Source organism: Eleutherodactylus coqui, chromosome 7 (genome assembly GCF_035609145.1).
Source record: "Eleutherodactylus coqui strain aEleCoq1 chromosome 7, aEleCoq1.hap1, whole genome shotgun sequence".
NCBI lineage: Eukaryota > Metazoa > Chordata > Amphibia > Anura > Eleutherodactylidae > Eleutherodactylus > Eleutherodactylus coqui.
In genome coordinates, this window is record NC_089843.1 from 210,899,345 (window position 1) to 210,924,627 (window position 25,283).

At 47.0% G+C, this 25,283-nt stretch overlaps 2 protein-coding genes across 2 annotated transcripts; one reads left to right on the top strand and one right to left on the bottom strand.

Moving 5' to 3' along the window:
- Positions 1-377: 377 nt before the first annotated feature.
- On the bottom strand, positions 378-3,161 carry MBOAT4 (membrane bound O-acyltransferase domain containing 4). The gene is made up of 2 exons (XM_066574863.1): positions 3,157-3,161; positions 378-1,329 (listed from the first exon to the last, which is right to left on the bottom strand). Exons 1-2 carry the CDS (start codon positions 3,159-3,161, stop codon positions 378-380), a joined length of 957 nt encoding a protein of 318 aa, XP_066430960.1.
- A 9,751-nt stretch (positions 3,162-12,912) lies between these two features.
- DCTN6 (dynactin subunit 6) lies at positions 12,913-24,016 on the top strand. Its single transcript, XM_066574309.1, has 7 exons — positions 12,913-13,011; positions 17,058-17,122; positions 18,132-18,237; positions 20,146-20,234; positions 21,603-21,650; positions 21,988-22,130; positions 23,722-24,016. Exons 1-7 carry the CDS (start codon positions 12,926-12,928, stop codon positions 23,818-23,820), a joined length of 636 nt encoding a protein of 211 aa, XP_066430406.1. The 5' UTR covers positions 12,913-12,925; the 3' UTR covers positions 23,821-24,016.
- The last annotated feature ends 1,267 nt before the right edge of the window (positions 24,017-25,283 follow it).

Below are 25,283 nucleotides of genomic sequence, written 5' to 3' on the forward strand. Positions count from 1 at the left end.
GTACCCACACTCTCACTTGTACCTCCACGTCCTCGCCCGCGTCCACGTCCTCTAGGCCTACCCCTACCCCTCAGCATGGTGCATTACGAATAGAGCAGACACGGAGCGGTCTGAATAATTATGCAATTATTGGCGTGCAGTTGGAGGCTGACAGCGGTTATGTAACGCACACTGCAGTCCCATAAAAATTATACACAAGGCTGCAAAAAGGCCTAGCTGGGTAATAGTGAGCAACTACAACTCCCAGCGGCCACACAGTATAATGCACACGGTCACAGGTAGCCCTAAGAAGGAGCGTTTATGCAGATGTAAAAGGGGCCTTACTTGCCTGCTCTCCATTCTGGCTCATAGCAAAATCGACAATGCAGCGTTTGAGGTTACGGTTTACTTTTTATTAGCAATGTCAATAATACACAGTACAACAAAGGAAATAAACTGCTGTAAGAGAAGACGAGAGCCGTCAGCAGCGCTGAGGTCCTCATTTCTACGGCTAGCATGATAAACGCGGTAATCATTTGCGTCTGGAACCAAGTCGCCACTTTGAAGAGAAATCTGATAAATGGCGATGTTGACATAATGCTTAACTTGGCGTGTATCCTGTAATCAGCTTCTACCATCAAAGCCCAACATAGGAAGCCAAAGATCTGTCCAGGGTACAGCCCGTGCCACCACGCAGAAAAAGCGAATGTGCTCAGTAATGGTCGCTTCGAGCAGTTTTGAAATACGAGTCTCCGGAGCCACTTGGCTGTACTTCTATTCCAAGTTCTAGCAAACAAGGAGATTCTGTTGGTGGTTTCTAGCGTATAGATGTTGCTGTCCGTAAATGTTGTCTGGGATCGCAGTCCTACGTAAAAGCCTGCGCTATGTAATAGCGCTTCGTCCAGCAGCCAGTGGGAGTAGTAAGCGAGTTTACAGGACGATGCCGCGCTCCACATGACGGAGACGCATTCCCACCCTCTGCAGTCTGTGAGCTTGTACTGAAAGGTAACGGGGTCGAATAGTAGACCTCGTAGGGCATGGAAGAAGAAGAAGAAGGAGCAGGCGTTAGTGACTCTCCAGATGCCCCAGCGGTTATCACGCTCTTTATAGTTACTTATCTGCTGCTGGAATTCCACAAAGGAACACAACGGCCCACCCAGAAGTGCCGGGAAAAACAGTAAGTAGGAGAGGACCCCTAGGATGGAGCATGCTGGCAGATGACCAACGTCTTTCTCCTTCGACTCCAAGACATTTTTTGTGCCTACTGTCACTTTTTGTTCATGGATATCCATAGCCAGAGATGTGACTTTTTGAGTCAGTAGCATAAGAGAGGAAATCATGATGAGCACCCTGTATATCAGAGAAATACAAGAGATAGTTAAAACTGTTGTTACTATTTAACCCTTTGCAATCCAGGTTTGGATTCAGGGTTTCCTAGGGGGCTTTCTCTTTCTGCCGTTATACAATGGTGCCATCTGCTGGATAGAGCGAGTACTGCGGTATCGGACATGCTGGAGAGGCCCCCCGACAACAGAGCCGCCAGTAATCTACAGTAAGAATACCCTGCCGGACGTCTTCCGACATCGAAGCTGTAAAGCCTTCAATCAGAATGTCTTTAGACGTCAGACAGTGAATTGGAAAGGGTTAATGGGTATAGATGACATTTTTCCTACTGTATTAGGGCTTATTCAGATGTTCGTATATCGGCTGGGTTTTCACGCCCGGTCGATATACAGTGTCCCTTTCTGCAGGGGGAGGAGGCTGGAAGAGGCGGGAGCTCAGTACACTGAGCTCCCGCCCACTCTCCGCTATTTGCAATGGGAGGAGTGGGACGTGGAGAAGCTAAGTTCCGTCCCCCGTCCCGCCCCTCCCATTGCAAACAGTGGCGAGGGGTGGAGAGGGGGTGGTAGCTAAGTGCACTGCTCTGGGTCCGGCCCGCCTCTTCCCCCTGCAGAAAGGGGCACCGTATATCGGCCGGGTGTGAAAACACGGCCGATATACGGACGTCTGAATAAGCTCTTAAGAATGAAGCCCTTCTTTTGGTTTTTCATCCCCACTTTCAAAACAAATAACCCTTTTTTTATCCATCCACGTATCTATCTGAAGGCTTGTTTTTTGCGGGACGAGTTTTATTTTACAGTGGGGATATTTAATGTACCATATAATGTACTGAAAAACTTAAAAAAAAAACTTTAAGTGGAGTAAAATGTAAAAAAAAACAATTCAGCGATTTTTGGGGTTCTTGTCTTTACAGCAAAAATGACCCGATAACTTTATTCTATGGGTCGGTATTATTACAATACCGAATTGTTAAACCGTGTTTCCCTGAAAATAAGACAGTGTCTTATATTAATTTTTGTTCAAAAAGGTTTACCTTTTTTACATGTATAGCTGCCTGGACACTATTTAAATTGACTTTTTAAATTAACTGTTAGCAGGGCTTAATTTTGGAGTAGGGCTTAGATTTCAAGCATCCTCAAAAAGCCTGAAAAATCATTTTGCATCCTCAAAAAATTGTGGAAAATCATGCTATGTCTTATTTTCAGGGAAACAGGGTAGTTGTTGTTTTTTTTTCTATACTGCTTTTGAGACATAAAATATCTATTGAAACAAAATAAAATTATTTCCCGCCGCCCTCTTCAGACAGCTATAACTGTTTTATTTGTCCGTTGACATAGTTTTGCGAGGGCTCGTTTTTTGAGGGGCATCCTGTAGTTTCTACTTGTAACATTTTATAGTACATACGGCTTTTTATTACAATTTTTCTTGGAGATGGGGTGACAAAAAAAGTGCAATTCCTAAGTTATGTTTTTTTTTTTTCTGACGGTGTGACCAAGAGGGATAAATAACGCGTTTCCTTGATAGATCGGACTTTTATAGACGCAGCGATAACAAACATTTTTTGACCTTTTATTTATTTTTTTAATCACTAATAAAACTTTTTTGAACTGATTTTACAATTTTTTGGGGCTCGTAGGCATATAAGGGTTAACAACAGGAATCGGTGTTCTCACTAATCCCCTCTGTTGTAGCAGGAGGCTGTCTGTCAGTCACAGACGGTTTTCCTGCAGAGTGGCGTATGCTCAGTTTCTGAGCCCGCGCCATCCACAGTACGTAAGTTTATGCCTTGTTGTGTTAAGTGCCCCCACCCCTCCCACAGCCAGGACATAAACTCACGTCATGTGGCCTACACCACCACCCAGGGGGAAATACAGCATTGCACAGATTGCCTTTGAAGTCAATGAGCTGGGTGGGCTCTAGCTAACGGATGAAGGACCCCCTAATAATTATTTTAGTATCTGATGGAAAATGGGTTTTCTATGAGTTTTCGAGTAGCACTCCTGGCTACCCACTGTGCAGGTAACTACAGTACAGCTCCACTCAAGTGGAAGGGAATAAAGGGAAGGTGATGCAGTACTAAACCATCACTGAGACGACTTGATTCTGAAGATTGTGAGGATCCCGACAGTCAGATCCCAGCCGATTACTAGGCGATGGAGTGTCCTAGTCATATGCCACCTCTGTGTGATGGAAATAGTCCGTTAACTGTTCACAGACTGAATAACCTATGTCCTTCTTTTAGAAAACCTGCATTGACTGAGCTTTGAGCCGGATACATCTTGCTTCATACCAGGATCCGAACCGTGCCGTACGGACTCCATTGACTACAATGGGGTCTATTTGGTTTCTGCTCAACTGGCCGGCACGTTACCGGTTGCAGCGATTTTTCTTCAGGTATTTTGTGCCGGATCTGCGATGGATGTGAAAGTGGCCATAGCTATTCAAAAGTTAGCTGTACTTACTCTTTAGTCATTATTTCCCTTAAGTAGTATTGTCTGTACATCATCCACAGATGGCAAGCAGTTTGCCATGCCATCTGCAACAGAAAGGCCCATTTGTGAATAGAGTGGTGGCTGGTTGTGTGAAACAAGACTGTAGCACCCAGGGCTGGAGTGAATAATAATATGGCATATTGACCCATTGACATACTGGCTAAAATCACTCCTCCAACTAGTAGATATAAGTATCTGCAATGAAAGACAAAACCAAAATATGTGTTACAAAAGTAAAGTCAAGGAGTAACATATCTGTAGCTCATAGTCTAAATAATCTAAGCATTTGTTTAGAAAGAGGGTTCTTTACTGTAAGAGCAGTGAGACTATGGAACTCTCTGCCTGAGGATTTGGTGATGGCGAACCCACTGAAAGAGTTCAGTAGGGGCCTAGGCACAGGGCCGTAACTATAGAGGATGCAGAGGATGCGGTTTCACCCAGGGGCCCATAAGGCCTCCCTTCTCCATATAGGGAGCCCAGTACTATGAATGAAGCATTATAGTTGGGGGCCCTGTTACAGGATTTGCATTGGGGCCCAGGAGCTTCAAGTTACACCTCTGCCTTGAACCTTTTTATGTTATAGTCACTGATTACTTCAATCCCTGGATCAATGACCCTTCTGATGTCAGGGAGGATTTTTTTTTTTCTAAAATGAGCAAAATTAGCTTCTACCTCATTGGGGTTTTTTGCCTTCCTCATCAACATTGAGCTGAACTAGAACAGCCTAACATACCATGCTTAAACATGAGTAGCAGTGAAATAGTAAGTAAAGACCACGTTTTTATACTGGATGCTCTGCTTAAAGTAATCGTATATTCCTAAAGGAACACTCAGGTTACATGCTGCCTATAGACGTCTAAGGGGAGGGGGAGGTGGAAGCAGCTGCCGATTGAAAAAAGAAAGAGAGACACACACAGATGCTGCGGCTGAAGGCTTTACTGAGCTTTCTATGTCAACCCACTGCTGGATTCACAGCTACACTGCACATTACTGCTGTATAATGTCCTCCATGTTGCTGCTGCTTTTCTAGTGTGTTGCAGAGAGGTAAGGGAGCAGGATCTCCTCTTTTCTATGTGCACTGCATATGGGAGACATCATAGCAGCTTGTCTGCACCCACTAGCTTAGAGGAAACTCACAAGTGGAGTCTGCAAAGGGAAAAAAAAGTTGAAAAATGCCTTCTCTAAAAGTCATATAATAAACAGAATCAGTACTACACATGGCAGCTTATTCGGAAAAGTCACCCGAGACGACAGCTAGAATTTAAAGGGTCAAAACCAACTCTTGAGTAGAAAGTTTTAACTTTTCTAATTGCCACATTTTAACAGATAATGACCATTCTAGCAATCTAGCAGTAACAATAACTGCATGAGCACATACCTGAGTATGGTAGATAAATGGCCATGAGTGCAGAGATAATAGTACAGGATGGCACACGGGAAGGCAGACAGCTGATACAGAGCGACTGGATGAAATGTAATATGAAGATAATCCATTAAGAGGCCTGGATTTACCATTAGGATGGGTAGGCTGCTTGGCAGGTAGTCTTCACTACTGTAAGGCAGCGATCACTGTTGGATCCTTATATAGCGGCTTAAGACATGAGGAGCACTAGTGAGAACAAAGCATGCAGTGACTGCGCCGGATAACTAAGGTGACCAAGTCATCCTAAAGAGGGTTTACCAAGGCACAGCCAGAAGTATTTGTTTTCCTAAGAGCTGTGTCCACACTTTGCTTTGTCTTTGGGAAGAAAGCGGACGCAGGAGAAACCTGGGAAATGTTAGGCCTGCTAGGTTAACCAAAAATGCTGTAGATGAAGTGGGCAGATAATGGTGGACTGGAAATTAGATATACCTTAATCTTTCTATCAGGTGGACACAGTCTGCTGAAAGACTAATGGAAGAATGGTCACTCGTAGGGAGGGGTGAAAAAGAGTTCTTTTCTGAGAACAAAGGGCAAGGGAACTTAATCGTTTTTTTTTTTTTTAATTGGCGCACAGAATTAGAATATCTATTATAGGTTTGATTTTATGCTGTTTATGAAAAAATATATCTTTTGCCTCAAAAATTCTAAGATTTATAATAACATACAGGGGGTGGACAAAAATATGGAAACACTGTACGAAACACATGCCTTAAGTTACATGGGATTATAAATTATATTTCAATAAGACATGACCAATTTTATGTGACAGAAGTGAACATCCGCCTGAGCAACAAGGTTTCATTGATCAGGGTTTGAGCCATTTAGCTGCTGTTACCAGTTGGCTCCCAAAACCACCCAGAGCAGGGCAAGAGGTGGAGTGAACACAAATTTGCAGAGAAAGCTCTCAGCCAAGCAGGGGACAAAAGGACAGTTCAGTACTAATGATTAAAATCCCATGAATTTCATAGGGTTTTTCTGTAGTGTCCCAGATTATCATCCTGGTCCCCTCCATAAATGTCATACATATTTGTCTTATGTAGATGCACCGTGCAAAGCCTGTCTTGTCATATCCAGTATGTGTGTTGCATAGCTGTGGCGCTTGAGAGGTTAACTTTAATAAAATCATAGTCTGCATGTCAATGTATCAGTTTGTCATGCCATGTGGTACAAGTGAAGGTATAAAAAGGAGTGGTTGAGAGCAGGAAAAGGTCTTCAGTCTGTATTTTCCACCTTGTCTACTGAAAGAGTTCTAACACAGAGTCACATGAAAGCACCTTCAGCTTTCTTGTGGTGAAGATGGAGGAGGAGAGATATCCCATAGCGACTGCATCTTGGATGTGAGTGGAGTGAGCCCAAAGCCTAAGAGAGAGCCGTTGTAAGTGATTGCTTTTTCTGACAAGACCCAGTGCAGAGTTACTAATTCAAAGTTACAAGTTTTGCCTAGGCGGACATCCAAAGTTAGGATCACTGCGCAGAGGTATGCTACTAGTCACACCCACGCATCTTTAGTGCGGGGTGCCAATTCTAAAAGTAAAGTCATTGTTAACAGAGTGTCTGTGGAGTGACCCCTACCCCTTTCCTCCTCCGGAGTGCTCCCAGTCCAGGAGCGGTACCGTACAGATAACGTGGACTGTAGGACTGGGTTTCATCCTGTGTGTGCTCCCTGACCTCTGAACTTCCTTTCTTACCTGCACTGTGAAGAATTGTACCTGAATTGTTGTGAAATAATTGTTTTGCCAAAGTTATTCAAAGTAAAGTTTATACCGGGCCCTAACCGTTCCTGGGGACCCGATGTACTATACACCAGTGTCTGTGGTTATTCTCTGCCGTGTAGCATACCAGTGTGTGAGAATGGTGGCGTTACCCGTGACAACTACAACCCCCTTCCTCCTGTTTATTGGCATTCCGTATCCTAGGGGTGTCGACAGTGGCCTGCAATCCCCCTCCGCCGTGGCTATGTGTCATCCCTCTGAAAAAAGGAGCCTGGTAAGTGCCGCCGTGACAAGCTAACACTTTACCCTCCCAGCTCCTCACGTTGGTCTTGTGTCTAGGATGTCCCTATGGGACGTTGTGTAGTGTCCCAGAATAACATCCTGGTCCCCTCCATAAATGCCATACATGTTGTGTCTCATGTGGATGCACTGTGTAACGGCGTCACGACGTGATATATCTGTGTATATATATCCCTATAATAATTCCCCCCTTGTGTTACCACTCGGCAAAACCGTGGCAAGGACTAGGCCCCTGGCCATACCCATAGTGAGTGTATTGAGGTGTTACAGGCCCCCATTGCAAACTTTGGCGTCCCAGATATACATCATCACTACTACTTTTTCCCCTTCTCCCTGCCCGTTACAGTTGCATTTCCATATTTTTGCCCCCCCCCCCCCCCCTGTATAGATAGCATTATTTTATGCTTTTGTCACTCATTATTTATTATGTTTGTGCTATGATGAGAATCAAAGATCTTTTAGGCCACATATGTCAAACGCCCGGCCTGCGAGTTGAATCCGGCTCACCGCGTCACGTTATGAGGCCAGCAAAGAAGACCGGACGCAGAAGGACTGGATCTCCAGGGGGCAGTGCCAGCAGAGAGAGCAGGCGCCATCTTGGATTCTGAGCCCTGGGGCACACCTCCACAACTCTCTGTTCAGCAGCTCAGAGGTGGTGGCACAGCTCTGACAGCCCTACCTGGGCACTCTAGCCAACCTCAAGGGTAAGAAGCTGGTGGCTAAAGCGGTGGAAGGGGAGAAATACCATCATACTGCAGAGAGCTCCATAGCCATGTTAGGCAGTAGTTACTTTTAGGGTTCATTCACACGGGTGGATGCAGTTGCGGTTCGTGAAATAAGCAGCATTTTCATGGACCGTAATTGTGTGTATTTGGGCCTTCTTGACTTTTTTTGCGCATGTTTATGTGTGGATAACAAGTAAACGCAAGAAGGTCCCATAGATTTCTCCCACCTTCATGCCTAAACATGTATTCTGCTTATTTACTGCATATCTACGAGATCCCATTGACTGCAATGGACAATTTTGGGTTGGAATACAGACCAAAATGGGTCACGCTGCGATTTTTCACGAGCGTAAGATACACGCACGAAAAACTCATGTCTGATTACCCCAATGCAAACCAGTGGTGTTTAAGCTGTCTGTATTACGTGCGAAATACGGTGTGCAAAATATGCCCGTGTGAATGAGCCCCTATAAACAGCCCTCCGAAGGCAACGATAATGCTGATGTGGCCTCAGTGAAAGTAAGTTGGACACCCCTGTTTTAACCCCTTAGTGACCAAGCCTTAGTGACGGAGCCAAATTTTGTAAATCTGCCATGTGTCACTTTAACATAGAATAACACTGTAAAGGTTTTGCATATCCAAGTGATTCTGACATTGTTTTTTCACCACATGTTGTACTTCATTTAGGTGGTGAAAATAGACCGATAGAATTTGTGTATATTTATTAAAAGTGCCAAAATCAGGAAAAATTTTGAACAAAATTGTCATTTTTCACATTTTCAACTGTAATATCTCAAATATGTGCAAACATACTGTACAGATTTTTGCTAAGATATATATTTCCACCTGTTGACTTTATTCTGGATGCACATTGGAAAGACTTTAGTTTTTTTAACCATTTAGGAGATGGACAAATTTAACATTAATTATTAACATTTTGAGGAACGCTTTGTTTTCCTACACCAAGCCAAGATTGGAAAGGTTCGTAGGTGTCAGAATGATAGATACCCCCACAAGTGACCCCATTTTAAAAAACACACCCCTTGATGTATTCACTAAGGGGGGTCAGGAGTATTTTGACCCCATAGTTTGTTTTCAGGAGTTAATGCAATTTAGAGGAGAAAAAATAAAATGTCCTATTTTTGCAAATATGTCTTTTTGTAAGGGCTCCGGCACACTTGCAGTTTTCTTGCGCGTTTTTTGCAAGCGATTGTCAAAAAAACGCATTGCAAGTTTGTGCGGTGCAATTTTTGAGTGATGCAGTTTTAACATTAGAAGGTCCCATTCACAACCGCGTGAAAAAAACACAGCGATATTGCGTGAAAAAGCGCACAAGAAAAAAGCAAGTGTGTCGGAGCCCTAAGACAGGTTTTTTTCTATAGTGCGCATGAAAATGAGAATTTACACCCCAAAATGGATACCCCCGTTTGTCCCAAGTTCAGAAACATACCCATTGTGGCCTTAATCTACTTACAGGACACATGGCTCGGCTATAATGGAAGGAACACCCATTGGATTGTCCGTACACACAACGGGGCGCAAACTGAAAGGAGCAGCCGGTGGCTTTCAGAACAGACATTTAGCATGAAGTCCTTTTAGGCCCCATTGCCCACTTCTAGAGCCCTTGAGTGGCCAAAACGACAGAGGACCCCCACAAATGACCCAATTTTAAAAACTAGACCCCTTAACGTGTTCATCTAGGGGTGTACTGCATATTTGGATGCCAACGTTTTTGAATGAATCTAAGCAAAGCAGAAGGAAAAAATTATGGTTTTCATTTTTTTGGCAATTGTGTCATTTTAAAAACATTTTTTTTGAAGACTTTCACCCCAAAAATGGATACCCCCGTTTGTCCCGTGTTCAGAAACATACCCATTGTGGACCTAATCTACTTACAGGACACATGGCTAGGCCTGTAATGGAAGGAACCCCCGTTGAACACCCCGCCCTTTTTGGCGTTCCCCAAATCTGAGATAAAAGTAATAATGTGAACTGTGTGGTATTTCCGAAGACGGGTAATTACGGAGGCTGGTTGGGATGGGCACATGGGGCAATAAAACAGGGTATCCCTGCTCCTCAGTGGCACTTTTTGGGGGGTATTTCTTGACCTCAGTGGAGGGGATAGGGTATAGAAAATGGCGCTCTGTGAGGCTTTGCTGCGGTGCGGTGGTCTCACACAGAAGGCACTCAACAAGCTGCTCCTGGAACTGCATGAAGGCGAGCGTTCCCGGGGCTTCTTGTAAATTACGGATTACAGGTCGCGGTCTGAATAACGCCGGGCTCACACGGCCGTAGGCGGAATCTGCTTACGGAGGCCCGCAGCGGATCCCATCTGTGGCGCTGCGTACGGCCGCTTAATGTACTGCCCATAACTGCCTACTCACACGGGCGGTCATACGCAGTACACCTTTTTTTGTTTGTATTTCCCGCACCGTCGCTTAGCGATGACCCGGGTACCCGCAGCCCGTATACAAGGTAGTTGCTTATGGGCAGCGGGTATATCTGCGACCATGGAGCACAATGGGCTCTGTGTTGTGGAAATCTGCGGTAAAATGAGTGACTCCATGATTCCAACCCGCTAATGTGAGGAATGGTGTGATGCAGTGCGATTGATTGATCCGCTGATCAGACGCAAGCGGAATCCGCAAACTCTGTCCAGTCATGTGAGAGCGGCCGAAGGTAGAGCGCTACTAGAGATGAGCAAAAGTACTCATTTAGGCTGGGTTCACACGGGGCGTATTCCCGCCGGAAATCCCGCGGTTTGGCCGCAGCAAAAAACACGAGATTTCCACCGGGAGAATCGCCACGGAAAAACCCACAGCGGCTTTGAGGCGGCCCGGCCGCTCGCTTTTCCGTTGCGGCAGGCGCTCCCATGGAGGAGAGCGTGGCCGCGGCGAAAGTAAACAATAAACAGACATGCTGCATCTTTTGAAACCGCGGCTGCGGCGGCTGCAGCCGCAGTTTCAGCCGGACTTACCGCAGCGGATTGGCCGTCCCGTGTGGACGAGATTTCTGGGAAATCTCATCCACATGGCTGGCTAATTCCGAGATTAGCGGTTGCGGGCGGATTTGCCACGGCGCAATTCCGCGCGGCAAAACCGCGGCAAATCTGCCCTGTGTGAACCCAGCCTTAGGGCGATTTTGCAATCAAATATCGCTTTTTTCGAGTAACTGAGTACTCGGGCGAAAAGATTCGGGGGGCGCCGGGGGGCGGCGTGGTGGAGCGGGGGTAGCAGTGGGGAACAGGGCTCTCTCTCCCCCCCTCTCCCCTCTGTAACCCCCCGCTCACCCTCGGCGCCCCCCGAATCTTTTCGCCTGAGTACTCAGTTACTCAAAAAAAGCGATACTTGATTGCGAAATTGCCCTAAATCAGTACGTTCGCTCATCTCTAATCGCTTCCTTTTTATCACGCGACCGGGGACCGCTAAACGAGGCCGCTGCTCCGGGCTCACGGGGACGTTTTACATTCCCTGGGCTCCCCGCCTCCTGCGCATGTGTCCGACATCAAATAGTATCACTGAAAAATACAACTCGGCCCGCAAAAACCAACCCTCAGGGCGCCGCCCACTTCTACTTTTTCACGCGATTGTCACTGGGACTTTCTAATGTCAAAACCGCAACGCACAAAAACCCCAAAGCGCCAAAAACTGCGATGCGTTTTACACATTCGAAAGTCCCATTGACGATCGCGTGAAAAAAATACAGTGACATCGCAGCGCGAAGAAAAAAAAGCAAGTGGGCGGCGCCCCCAGATGGCCATACTGATGGATGAAGTCAGGACTTTTTTGAAAACTGAAAACGAAAAAAAAAAGTCTGCGTCCCGAAGGGGTCACGTATCCGTACTACAATATATACGCGCTTATGTTTTACAGATGGCGTTCTCCAATGGACACTCAGAACCACAGCTCCACGCTGCCCCTACTGGCCTCACAGGTCCTCAGGGTCATTCGTACACGCGTAAATATGTGAGGAATGGCGCGCATCGATTCCAATGGGTTCGCTCATAGCTGCGGATTCCACTTGCGTGAAAAAAAATGGCAGCACGTCGTCTCCTGGTGGGCATTATACACAGTACTAGCCCGCTGACATCCATGGGGGCCGTGCCTGCAGTTACCAGCGCCGGCCACTACATAGAGGACAGCGCAGAGGCTTCTGCTGCGACCTCTGTGTATTTGCAGCGGTCAGCGGGCGCCCGCTCAGCTGATCCGTCGGGGTCCCAAGTGACGGACCCCGGCCGATCAACTATTGATGCTCTATCCCGGAGAGAGGGGTCTTCAGTAGTATTTCCACGGAAAACCCCTTTAACCCCTTATTCACACAAGCGTTATTATGCGGCTATTAAGCCGCCCTTTTACATTGGTCGAACACCGCGCCCGTCCGCAGCAGCGGCTTTCAGGGCGATTGTTCGGATGAACGATTTTTAGCCGCGTGTAAAATGTTGTGCTGGAAAAAATAGCGCATATGCGATTCTGGGCGGCGGCGTATTTTATCACTAATACGTCGCACCCGGCCGTGTGAATGGGCGAGAAAATTGTAATGAAGCTCGGGGCGTGACGGCGCCTCTTCTTCATTCACGCGGTTTAACGACGCGTGCTGATGACCGTAAATACGCGTCTGCTCGTGTGAACGGGCTTTTTTTTTTATATGCGCAAATTTGCTGCACATTTACACCTCGGCAGAAACACGCCAGGTAACCGCGTAGTACACTCTGAAACACGCATGTACCCGTGTGAACACACCCTTAATGGGGGCGCTGGTAGACGTGCAGCGCCGCACTACAGGGTGCACAGACACAACGCCGCACTGTAGAGTGTACAGGCACAGCACTGCTACATGTACAGCCCCGCCCACCGCTTAAGGTAACACACAACTGCACCGCCCGCCGGGACAGATGAACACGCCCACACAGCCCCGCCCTCTCACACACTGACCGCGCCCCTCCCGCCTGGTCACATGACCGCACGTCATCGCAACCCTCCAGCGTCAGTGCCCTACGTAAAGATGGCGGAGCTCCTGAAGCAGGCGCAGCAGCAGAAGAGGTGACTGCTGGGAATATGGTGGGGTTTGTTTTGGTCTGTACCGGGGGGGCTCTTGTGTGTCTACAAACACATACATAGGGTTCTGCTGGCGTGGAGTCGGCTTCTAGTATCTTTACAGTAAGAATGGCGCAGATCCAGTAATTAGCATGTTGCTAGGCAACAAGCGTTTCACACGCAAGGCTCACGCAGCGGGTTGTTCGTGCGCACGCAGCCATAGCGTTCAGTAGGGGGCGGTACGCACATATATTAGGTGGTAAACTAGAGCATGCTGCGGCTTTTTGTTTTTCCACGCCTATCGACCCGCTGGTGTGCATGGAAGAATGAAAGTCCATTGAACCCCCCTCCTGTGTGGGCACGAACCCGCATGGCACCACCCCCGGTGGGTGGAGGCCGCGGCCGTACGCAGGTTTCCATTGACGCCTTCGCACTTGTCTTTCATTGCAGCTGATTTGTGCATAAAAACAAAACCCCGCAGCGCGTTCTGTTTTACCGCGTTACACACTATTGCCCTCCATGATGATGCCCCCCTACGGTTACATGGCGGAGGTGCGACGCAAGAGCGAACGAAAAACAAAACAAGACCCCAGGCATCAGCGGGACGGCGTGCGGGAGATGGCTGTTGTGCGCAGCAGCTCGCACAGTGGTTGGTCCTATCTGCCTGGGAGACGCACTCAGTGTGTATATATATATATATATATATATATATATATATATATTTACGCCGTCTTCTATATACAATGCTTGATGATTGGAGGTCGTACCACGACACGAGACGTCGGCTGAAACAGAGACGCACCGATTGAAATGGCGGATGAGTTCCAGATGTGTTCTTGTCCAGCAGAGTGGATCACATTTGCTCCCCCCTATTAACTTCTCTGGGGGCCTTTGGTCCGCCGATGTGCCGGAGGACAGAACAGGCTGCAACTGAAATGTACAAAAAAATACACGGATGTGATCGTATCTATTAAAATCCATGCATATTGCGTGTGTGAGGAGGGGGGGGGGGGCTTATTGTATACCCTCCCTCCTTATAATTAGGATGAGGTAGGATCTGATTCCTGCGTGGGGCCGTCCTTGTCAGCGCGGTCACCCCGCTACCCTTCACAGGTTAGTATTTGGGACACATTAAGGTGCAAATAGGTTTCTTACTAGAATCAATGAAAGTTCTGTTATATGACGCAGCGCGCCCTTCTGGGATTCTTGAGGTATTCTTGCTGTCGCAAGTATCAGAAAGCTAGACAGGACGTCGGTGGGGGTCCCAAGTGTGCCAGGGGGTCTGAAATAAAAACCATCCTAAAGGGGGGGGGGTCACCTTCCAGTACCCAGAAACAATAGTGTGTCTAGGGCCGGAGAGCGGCAGTATATTACCCTCCATTGTGGTTCGGAGCGCCGTCTCCGTTCATCCAAGATGTCTGCCATAATCTTCTCACTACCTCATTCACAGTGTGTTAGATTACCGCTGACCAATCAGAGCAACACGGACTGCCTGCGTATCGCAGAAATACGCCACACGGCTGCAGGGGGGGCTGTGTGAGTGCAAAGGGCCTTATCAGACATGTAGTTTTAGGGTCCAACTTATTCCAGAAGCCCTTTTGATGTGTTTCCCAACAGGTGACTTTTCGCGCACGCGGTCCGTCCGACGGCGATATAGACGGAACTCGCGAATGTTAATAACTCATTTCAATGTGTTTATTCACATGAACGATTTTTCGCTTGGCGAGATTAAAAAATCGCTGCATGTCCTATTTTGGGGCGATTCCTCAGAATCGCACGTTATTTCTTATGTGAGCTGTAAAAAAAAAAAAAAAAAAAATCGTGTCGCGTGTCGGAAGGTTTGGATGTGACTACGATTTTTACCATTGAAGCTATTGGAAGCACTTGCTATCTCTTCGCGTGCAGGAAAATCGCAGGAGCGCGGCGGCGCTTTTACTTAAAGGGGTTGTCCCGCGGCAGCAAGTGGGGGTATACACTTCTGTATGGCCATATTAATGTACTTTGTAATATACATCGTGCATTAATTATGAGCCATACAGAAGTTATTCACTTACCTGTTCCGTTGCTAGCGTCCCCGTCTCCATGGTGCCGTCTAATTTCAGCGTCTAATCGCCCGATTAGACGCGCTTGCGCAGTCCGGTCTTCTCCCTTCTGAATGGGGCCGCTCGTACCGGAGAGCGGCTCCTCGTAGCTCCGCCCCGTCACGTGTGCCGATTCCAGCCAATCAGGAGTCTGGAATCGGCAATGGACCGCACAGAGCCCACGGTGCACCATGGGAGAAGACCTGCGGTCCACCGAGGGTGAAGATCCCGGCGGCCATCTTCACAAGGTAAGTAAGAAGTCACCGGAGCGCGGGGATTCGGGTAAGTACTACCCGTTTTGGTTTTTTTATCCCTGCATCGGGTTTGTCTCTCGCCGAACGGGGGGGGGGGGCTATTGAAAAAAAAAAAAACCCCGTTTCGGCGCAGGACAACCCCTTTAAAACAAAAGCGCATCCAGAATCACAAATTTACAAGCACCACATCCTTCTGAGCCTCTCGGACCGATATCGCGCTCGTCCGTGCGAATGTGGCCTGACTTGTCGGAAGTCTTGACCATTGTTGTCCAGGACGGGGCGGATCGGCTTATTTCGGCAAAGTGAGATCAGCTGTGTGATTTTTTTTTTTTTTTTTGTTTGTTTTTTTCTTTCCTACCACTCAACAGTGCTTTACCGAGCGCTTCTGCCCCTTGGCACCTCACTGCGACCTACCGGTCACGTCTGTACTACTACACCCAGCCAGCTGCCCAGCACCCTGTAAGTACCCCGCCGCAATCAGCAAATCTCTGGCTGCCGATCCACACCGGATATAGCCAACGGGCAAATCCACATACAGAATTTCCTATGTGGATTCCTCAAAGAAATGGCGCGAAATCTTTTTTTTCCGCTCGTGTATTTGGAATCTTATTTCATCCAGGAAAATGCCAGTTTGCATGCAAAGACGCCAAGCGTCCGCCCGCTCCTACAGTCGGCGGCTGTCCATCCATTTGGTTCTGAGATTTCCGTTATTTGGGCCCAAGGGTTAACCCAAACAGAAAAGCATTGGAAGCCGGGGTGCAAGTGTAAGGCTGGGCTCACACGGGCGGGTTTGAATTGTGTTTTACCCATAAAATGTACGCGCATATAATACGCAGCACATTGCGCCAATTCAAATGCATTGATTCTCACGGTTAGGCTGGGTTCACAGAAGGCGGATTTGCCGCTTAAATTCCATGCGGAAATTTGCTGCGGCCATTAATCCCGGGATTAGCCAGCCATGGGGATGAGATTTGTCAAAAATCTCATCCCCGTGGGATGGCCAATCCGTCATGACGAAGTCGGCGCTGCGGCGCAGATTCCCTGGCCACAGCATTTCTATTTTTTTTTTGTTGTTGCGGCTGCTAAGTGTGGCGGGTTTTGAGGCTGCGCTTTCCTGGCGGTTTTTCTTGTTCTTCAGTAAACCAAATGCAAACGCAGAGCGGCCGGCGATGGGAGACGTGAGATGGAGCCGCGTGGAGCTGTGTATATTATGGATCCATTACATGCGGATCAGTGCTGCGGCCGTCCGCGGGAGCCCCTGTACTGTCAGCAGGACCCTCAGACTATTGTGGAAGGTCATTACACACTAAATGGGGAACACCGACATGGAAAAGGGATGTTCGTTAACTGGAGCAACCCGTGTCAGGCAGCTGCTGCCAAGCAAATGGGATCATGGGGTGCATCAAAAAAAGGGCAGGGGCACATGATGAGAACATTGTTCTTCCTCTTTACAAGTCACTGGTCAGACCACACATGGAATATTGGGGACAGTTTTGGGCACCGGTACTCAATAAGGACATATCAGAGCTTGAGCGGGTACGAAGGCGGGCAACTAAAGTAATAAATGGAATGGGCGGACTACAATACCCAGAGAGGTTATCAAAATTAGGGTTGTTGCGGTCTTCAGCCTTACATACGGCACTATGAGCCGCTGCTGCCACACTGACCTGGTTTTCATAAATACTTTCATCAACTTTTTTAACATTTGTCATTTCAGTGTTAAGATTGCCCCAGGAGCGGTCGTCTGCGTGGAAAGTGAAATTAAAGGGGATGTCACAATAGGTAAGTATATGTGAACCCCCCCCTCCCTATTTATACCAGTACTTGAGGAACCGCTGTAGTATAAGATGGGCAGCCCCGGCCAATCACAACAGGCGTAGTGTCTTATACTAATGCACAGTGTTCATCAGGTAGTCTGGTATGGTCGCTGTCTGTCCAGGACCGGAGGGTCCCATTAAGCCAACTGTACACCTACCATTCACACAGCCAACCAGCCATAAAGCAGTGATGAGCCTTCTGTTGGCTGTCCATCGTTCTCTTACACAGCCTGATGGGGGAACAAATGTTTGGGCCTGATGACCCGGATGTGTAAAAGGGCCGCTAGGCTGATTTGTCGGGCTGCAGTGACTACATGCATTTGAAAACCTGCCCAGCTGCCAATGGCTGAATGATCATGGTACGGGGGGGTGAGGTGCCAATGTCATGTGGTTAGCGCAGCCTTAGGGAATTTTTCAGATAGACGGAATTTGGGCGCAACACACTGAAAATTCTGCACCGAATGCGGAATTTGTGCGTGCGTGCGTGTGTGCGTGCGTGCGTGTGTGCGTGCGTGCGTGTAAAACCTCTCTTAAGTCCCTTCACCTTTGCAACTAATATTTTTCTCCATTACATCTAAAATTAAACTTTTGGAAGATCTTCTTTCCCTTTCCTCCTCCCATGGTTACAGACTAAACCCTGTATGATCATATCCCACAGGCGTACCGCCTGTATCACCCGCTGCTGGGGTCATCATCACCTCTGGTCTTGGTTTGCATGGCTGCAGCGTTCACATGTGATCACTGCAACCAATCTCTTGCGATCCACCCACCCCAAAACAGAATGTCCTCAGTCCAGGGCTGGGACTGTTGCATCCTAGCCCATGTGATCTGTATATGAGATGTTACGGGGATCGGGATGATGCGGTGATGCTACAGGTCATGTGACGTGACGCCGTGCAGAACCGCGGGTGCACAGTTATTAGCCATGTTACTGTCCATATCATTGTGTATTTATACATTCTTTTTGTTTTCAGGCCCGAGGACAGTCGTTCACCCCAAGGCTCGTATTTACGCTGAAGCAGGCCCCATCATTATTGGGGAAGGCAACTTGATAGAGGAGCAAGCCTTTATAAGAAACAGGTGATGTGAGTGGTAGAGCGCTGGGTGTTCATCGTACAACACAATGCCGGTGAATGCCGCATTATAATACCGCATTCACTCATGACTGAAACATCCATCGTGTGAATGGGGGGATTCTTTATGCCCGTGACAGCACCCATTAGAGGCCAACTCCCATCCGGACAGAACACGGGAACCTCCAAACCACTTTAATAGTATGTTCATGCAGGCAGGAATGCTGCAGAATGTCCGTTGCGGGTATATTTGACCCTTTCCCATCCACTGTCTGATGTCTGAAGACATTATGATTTAAGGCTGTACTAACTCCGATGTTGGAAGACGTCCGTCGGGGTTCTCTTACTGTATATTATCAGCCTCTCTGCGGTCGGAGCCTATCCAACGTGTCACCTCATGCAGTACTGGCTTTAGCCAGCAGATAGTGCTGTTGTATAACGGCAGAAAAAGAGTAAGTCCCCTAGGAAAACCGGGATACAAATTGGATTGGAAAGGGTTAAACGTCGCTAATTTGCTGCAGATTTTGTAGTGGATTTTGGTGCAGATTTCATCCTTTGAACTGAATTCAAATTGTGAGGGTGAAATCTGCTCAGATCTGCATTAAATTCTGCCACCAAATCCATAGCAGATTGGCACCATGTAAGCGTCTCCTTAATGTGGGATCACCCTCATCTTCCTCAGTTCCCATTTCCTGTCCATAGGACTGTTGGGAACATTTTTCTGGGATGCTTCAGGATTGCTCATGCGGTAGGGCACCGCATCCAAGTCACGTGGGATAGCGGAGGGGCAGACCTCTGTACAGATGTAGCAGGGTTAACGGAACTGTGATGACTTTCTGCGACAAGTTATCTACAGCCAACAGTCATTGGAAAGACATTAATAGTAAACAGAAACCTTTCTGAACGTCTGTAAGAGTCATGTTAAACTTGGCTGCATGTGTAACGGGCAGTGGTGACATGGTGCACAACACCAGAAGTGGCACTGCGCTGGAAATAACATGGTGCCAAGTGTAGTAATGTGTCACCGGAAGTAGCTGCAGATGCATTCACGCTGATGGAAAGAGAGATGACAGATATTCAAAGATGGGAGCCAACAATGGGACACCCATCTCTCTGATGTGGTTGGGAGATTTTTAATTAAAGGGGTTTTCCAGGCAGCGCCGGCTGTCAATGCTACACCAGGGTGAGAGCGTAAGCAGCTGCTCCGACCCTTGTGTAGTGGCCGACGCTTGTAACTGCAAGCGCAGCTCTCATTGAAATCAATTAAACCCCATCAGGATTTGGGACTCACTCCGCTAGGGTAGTGGCCACCTCCTGGGCAGAAAGGGCTAACCTGTTTATTGAGCGAATCTGTAAGGCTGCAGCCTGGAGTTCTAACATTCTTCAGGCGTTATAGGGTTCATCTTCAATCTGATGAACAGCTAAAAAAATTCTTCAGTTAGCTATCCCCTCTTTCCACCCAAAAAACGGAAAAAGTAAGTCTAGTCTATTCGTTCATGAGTGTACGGGTACGAGGCCCGGGCCGCATCTCTTTAGTCCCTCCCTTGTGGAGAATTTTAAGCGCAGTGAAAAAAATTATATAGATTGAGGGGGGGGGGGGTATATATGCATACCCTGTTTCCCTGAAAATAAGACATGCCCTGAAAATAAGACATAGTATGATTTTTCAGAAGTTTTGAGGATGCTTGAAATATAAGCCCTACTCCAAAATTAAGCCCTGCTAACAGTTAATTTAAAAAGTCAATTTAAATAGTGTCCAGGCAGCTGTACATGTAAAAAGGTTAAACCTTTTTGAACAAAAATTAATATAAGACACTGTCTTATTTTCAGGGAAACACGGTAGATTCACTATGGGACTACTTTGGCATTCGGCAGAGGTTTCATCTAAAATAACGCTTATGAATTACTTTTCCAGTTTTCCAGAAAACATTGCACCGGACGCAGAAGATGTGGAGCCCAAGGCCATGATCATTGGCACCAACAATGTTTTTGAAGTTGGATGCTGTATCCTTTCTTTACATTCTATGTGCCAGACCTTATATACCTTAGGTGCCGTGTTCAGCTTATTGATGTGGTCCCTGCATGCAGGTTTGCCCCATTAAGTAGGGATCAATCCAAATGCGGATCTGCTGCATTTTAAAACGCAAATCTACAGCAGGAATCCAAGACTCGGCCTTGTATTTATGGCAGTGCAGAGAAATCTGCCATGTGAACCCCAGGCCGGGTGTATGGAGCGCGCCGCGAGGGTGCATGCACACAGTATGAACTGGACGGAACATATCTAGTGCCAATTTCATATCGGCAGCAGAACGGTCATCTGTTACATGCAGATTTGGTTGCGGCAGGTTCATGGGGTTCGTCCAGCTCATTGAAAAGGGTAACATTTGAAGTGATAATCTGCAGCATAAATTAATATTCTGCCATTATAACATCCGCACCGTGCTTAGTAAAATCACATCCTCTGCTGATACTGTAAAATCTGGACAAGAAACCTACATTGTATCCGGCCCCCACGAACACCTATACCCTCAGACCGTCTTGATAAACAAGGCCCTGTAGGTGTAAAGTGCCCAACTGCAGCCAACAGGCGTGGGGGACATCTGGAGGACCATACAAACTTAATTGACCTTTTCAGCCAGATGACTATAAATCCCATTTATTGTCTGTTACTGCTTATCACACAAGATGGCTTAGCCATTTCCAATCCAGTGTCAGGCCTCATCCAACATTGAGATTTCCCTGCATAGCTCTGATATTGGGTGGGACTCAACACGTTTCTAACGCTATGCAGGACAGAGCGCCAATGTCGTAGACTGTTCTGCATATCTATATTGCACTATGCAGACCAGAGCTGTGACGTCGGAGCTCTGTCCTGCATAGTGTAATATAGAGAAATTAGAGATTAATAGTCCATATATAAATGTATGTTATATCAATATACATATATTTACAGGATTGTTACAAAGTCTCTTCCCGATGTGAAAACACTCATATCTCACAAATTGCTAATAAAATCATCCTGACATCATAGTTTTTGTTGAGTAATTCCAAGGAATCCACAACGCACTTTCCCACCCAAAATGAATAAGCTGGGGAGCGTGCGGGGGGGGGGGGGGCAGGGAAATTGGATTGGAAAGGGTTAAAGCCTTTATACCCATGAACTGCAGTTTAATCTGACTTTCTGTGGCTTTACAGATGACTTATGGCTATAGGGGTTCCAGTACATACTACCATCCTGCCCAGTAACCGGGGTAGTAATGTAGATATGAAGACGGCCTGCTTCCCTGGTAATTAGTACATGCCGTTGTGTTAATATTTAGTCTCATTTAAACCCTGAGAATTCATGTGAAAAACCTGAACGCCGAGATCTAGATTCTCAAGCCATGAAGATAGGAGATAACAATGTTATAGAATCCAAAGGTAAGCTGCTCACGTCTCCACCGGGGTGCGAGGTCTGCTTATTTCCACATTGCTTATAACTGTTGTATACATTCGCTAGAAGCGACTGAAGGAATATTTGGTATTGGAACGGCACGATGCCTCCAGTGTGTCTGATGGGGAAAAGCCCCTTTTCATTGATTCCTATCGTCTATCTTATACAAGCTTCCTCATTGTACACTTGAAAGATTAGAAATATTGTTTGTGAAGCTCCCACATGTAAGCCTGCAGAAATGCAGAGTAGTGATGTAGGTATAGAAACAGTCGTATATTTGGGAGACGGTCGGCTTTCTTACACCATCTGCTTCTCCTTTATTAGCTTACGTTGGAAGAAATGTCATCCTGACCAGTGGCTGCATAATAGGCGCTTGCTGCCAGGTGGACACGTGTGAGCTGATCCCAGAGAACACAGTCATATACGGGACCGATTGTCTACGTAGAGTACAGACAGAGCGCCCCCAGGTTGGTACAGTCCACAGAACTATCCTCTCCTGTAGATTTACTTTGATATTGCATCTTCACTATAATAAATGTGTTGACTGGTTGTCCGTTAACTTATTAACCCCTTAGTGACCATCCCATAGACTTTTTTAAGTCCTGCTTTGCTGGGCTTTAATCTCCAAGGTCGTAAAAACACGCTTCCTCTGGGGATTAAAGCCCTGCAGGCTGTGAACACGACAGCTCCATGCTGCCGGAGGTAGCTGTCATCCTGGAGCTGTCATTGGGAGGGGGGCGTGGAAAGCAGCCCCTGGTCGCACAATCGCCGATAAAGTCAATATACAGTTTTTAAAAAAGTCAACGTTTCAGCTCCCCTTATGGATCGGATCTGTAAGGGAAGCTGAGGATACTCACTGCTGTCCTGAATGGTGTATATTTTGCCAAGCGTATTGATGTGGATCTCCTGCGGGTCTTAACTAGAGATGAGCGAGCGTACTCACTAAGGCAAACTACTCAAGCGAGTAGTGCCTTATGCGAGTACCTGCCCGCTCGTCTCTAAAGATTCGGGTGCCGACGGGGAGCGGCGGGGAGGAACGGGGGTGGAGATCTCTCTCTCCTCCCTGCTCACTCCCGCAACTCACCGCTCTCCCCAGCCGGCACCCGAATCTTAAGAGACGAGCGGGCAGGTACTCGCATAAGGCACTACTCGCTCGAGTAGTTTGTCTTAGCGAGTACGCTCGCTCATCTCTAGTCTTAACCCTTGCATTTCAAGGGTATAAATCCGCAGCATGAATGGGCATGCTGTGGATTTAGAATCCATAGAGTTTTTCAGAAATGCTGCAGATTTGGTGCAGAAATTTTATGCTTTATGTGTAGGAGGTGAAATCTCCACTTAGCTTGTACTGTAATTGCTATGCAATTTCCACAGCATTTATGGCCCTAAAGTCAATGTAGCTGAGCTGCAGTACCAGGTACAGCCACTACTAGTGGTATGGCACTGTGATCTGTAAGCAATGAAGGGGCCATTGTTCCTTCTGTCAGCTGTTCTGTGTGGGTCCTGGGAATCAAACTCTTACTGATGACTTTGATGGTCTAGCCTAAGGATAGGCCATCAATATTAAATTCCCAGAAAACCACTTTAAAGCTTGGCTTGTTTCACACGCTATGCCCCAGCTAGATGTAAATTTACAGCCTATGGTGAAATTTGCATACATTAAATGAAGCTTTTTTCTTTTTTTTTAGTTTTGCCATTTATTTCCTTTTTTTTATTTTTTAAATCCTTACAAAAAATACCATGAAAATCACTTGAAACGCGTTCCGTTTTATTTACAGTCATTTCAAAATGCTGCAAAAATACTGCGGGCGTGAAGGAGGTCCAAATCTGAGACCACATTGTAGTCAGTGGTCTGAATGGGACTTCTTAAAGTTCAATTCAGTCCAATACCCTCTGCTTGTTGCAGTAAATTACCATATTGGCAAAAAATGCCCCAAGGCCGCTGATTGTAGGTAGACCCTTACAATAGAAGATGAGTTCTGGCTACGAGGACCTTTTATTGTTCGAAGGTCATTGACAATGGTTAGCATTCACGTGTTTTTCTTCTCCTTGGCATTGCAGCCACAAACCTTGCAGTTGGACTTCTTAATGAAGATTCTTCCCAACTATCACCACCTCAAGAAGACGACAAAAATCAGCAATACTCCAATGAAAAACTAAGGCATCCTTGTTTTGCGTTGCCACCTTCCGCTCTGTTCTCGCCTTGTATATGTACTTTATGTCCTATTGTTTTCCATGCTATTTATTTATAACGTCTTGTCATACGTGCCACACTGTAAAGATGGAGAATAGCACAGAGATATCTTATAGAGCATCGCTTCCTTCATTCCAAATAAATTACTGCATCAGCCGGTGACATGTGTTCTTGTGCTCTACCTGCCTTTAGCACAGTGCAGGGAGTGCTGCATGCTCCAGACCCCCACTGCCAGAATCTACATCGCCTGCGCAAGGGTTATAGGTTTGTACTGTAAACGCTGTGGAATCTTCGCAGCAATTCTGCACATGCAAATTCAGCAGTGTCTTCTGCATGTGTGAAAGCGGCCTAACACGTATTTACTATCCGTAGGCAGACAAGAAGTGCCTGGTAGGGTTCTGACCGGTCGGACTCTTCCAACCTCATTCAAGAGGAGTCCCGTATATCCTCAAATGAATAGAGGAGTGGTTAAGCGGCTGCCCTGCTTTTCCATTCATTTCAACAGGACTGCTGAGCGCTTGTACTTGGCTATTTCTTGCAGTCCCATTGAAATGAATCGAATGACAGAGTGCATGCTTGACCACTATTCCATTTGTTAGGGAGTACACAATACCTCTGTTTTTGCAATTGGTGCTGGTCCCATTGGTCGGAACTAGGGATGAGTGAGTATACTCGCTAAGGCACTACTCGCTCGAGTAATGTGCCTTAGCCGAGTATCTCCCGGCTCGTCCCTAAAGATTCGGGGGCAGGGAGCTGCGGGGGAGAGCGGGCAGGAACGGAGGAGAGATCTCTCTCTCTCTCCCGCCCGCTCTCCCCTGCTCCCCGCCGCAACTCGCCTGTCAGCTGCGGCGGCCCGCGAATCTTTAGGGACGAGCAGGGAGATACTCGGCTAAGGCACGTTACTCGAGCGAGTAGTGCCTTAGCGAGTATACTCTAGTCGAAACCCAACCCATCAAAGTCTTCTTCCTTATCCTGTGAATAAAGGATGAGTGTAGCACACAGAATGGCTTATAGGGGGCTATAGATAGGCAATTCTGGAACCTGAAGTGAGGGAAATAGCCTGTGGGTGTGGCAGGAAGTAACATAAAAAGTTCAGTTCTCACCCCACTCAGGGGGAAGAAAACAGTCAGGTCAGCAGAACTAAAATGACTGCAAGCCAGAGGTCCGGTGTAGACCAGTAAAGGCCCCAAGTCTTGGCAGGGAGGATGCCCCTAGACCCACATCCTGGTGGGGTACGAATAATAAACTTTGCTGTATATGGAGTAAATGCTGGCAGGCGAGTGACCCCGACTTGCGATTATAAGGTTTGCACAACCCCTTCAAGATCCATTTACGTTTGTGAGCCAAAAATCTGATGAAATATTTTGCTTTCATTGCTAAAGCTGGCTAAAGACATTAGAGGTTTATGAGACATTCCCTGGAGCCCCTG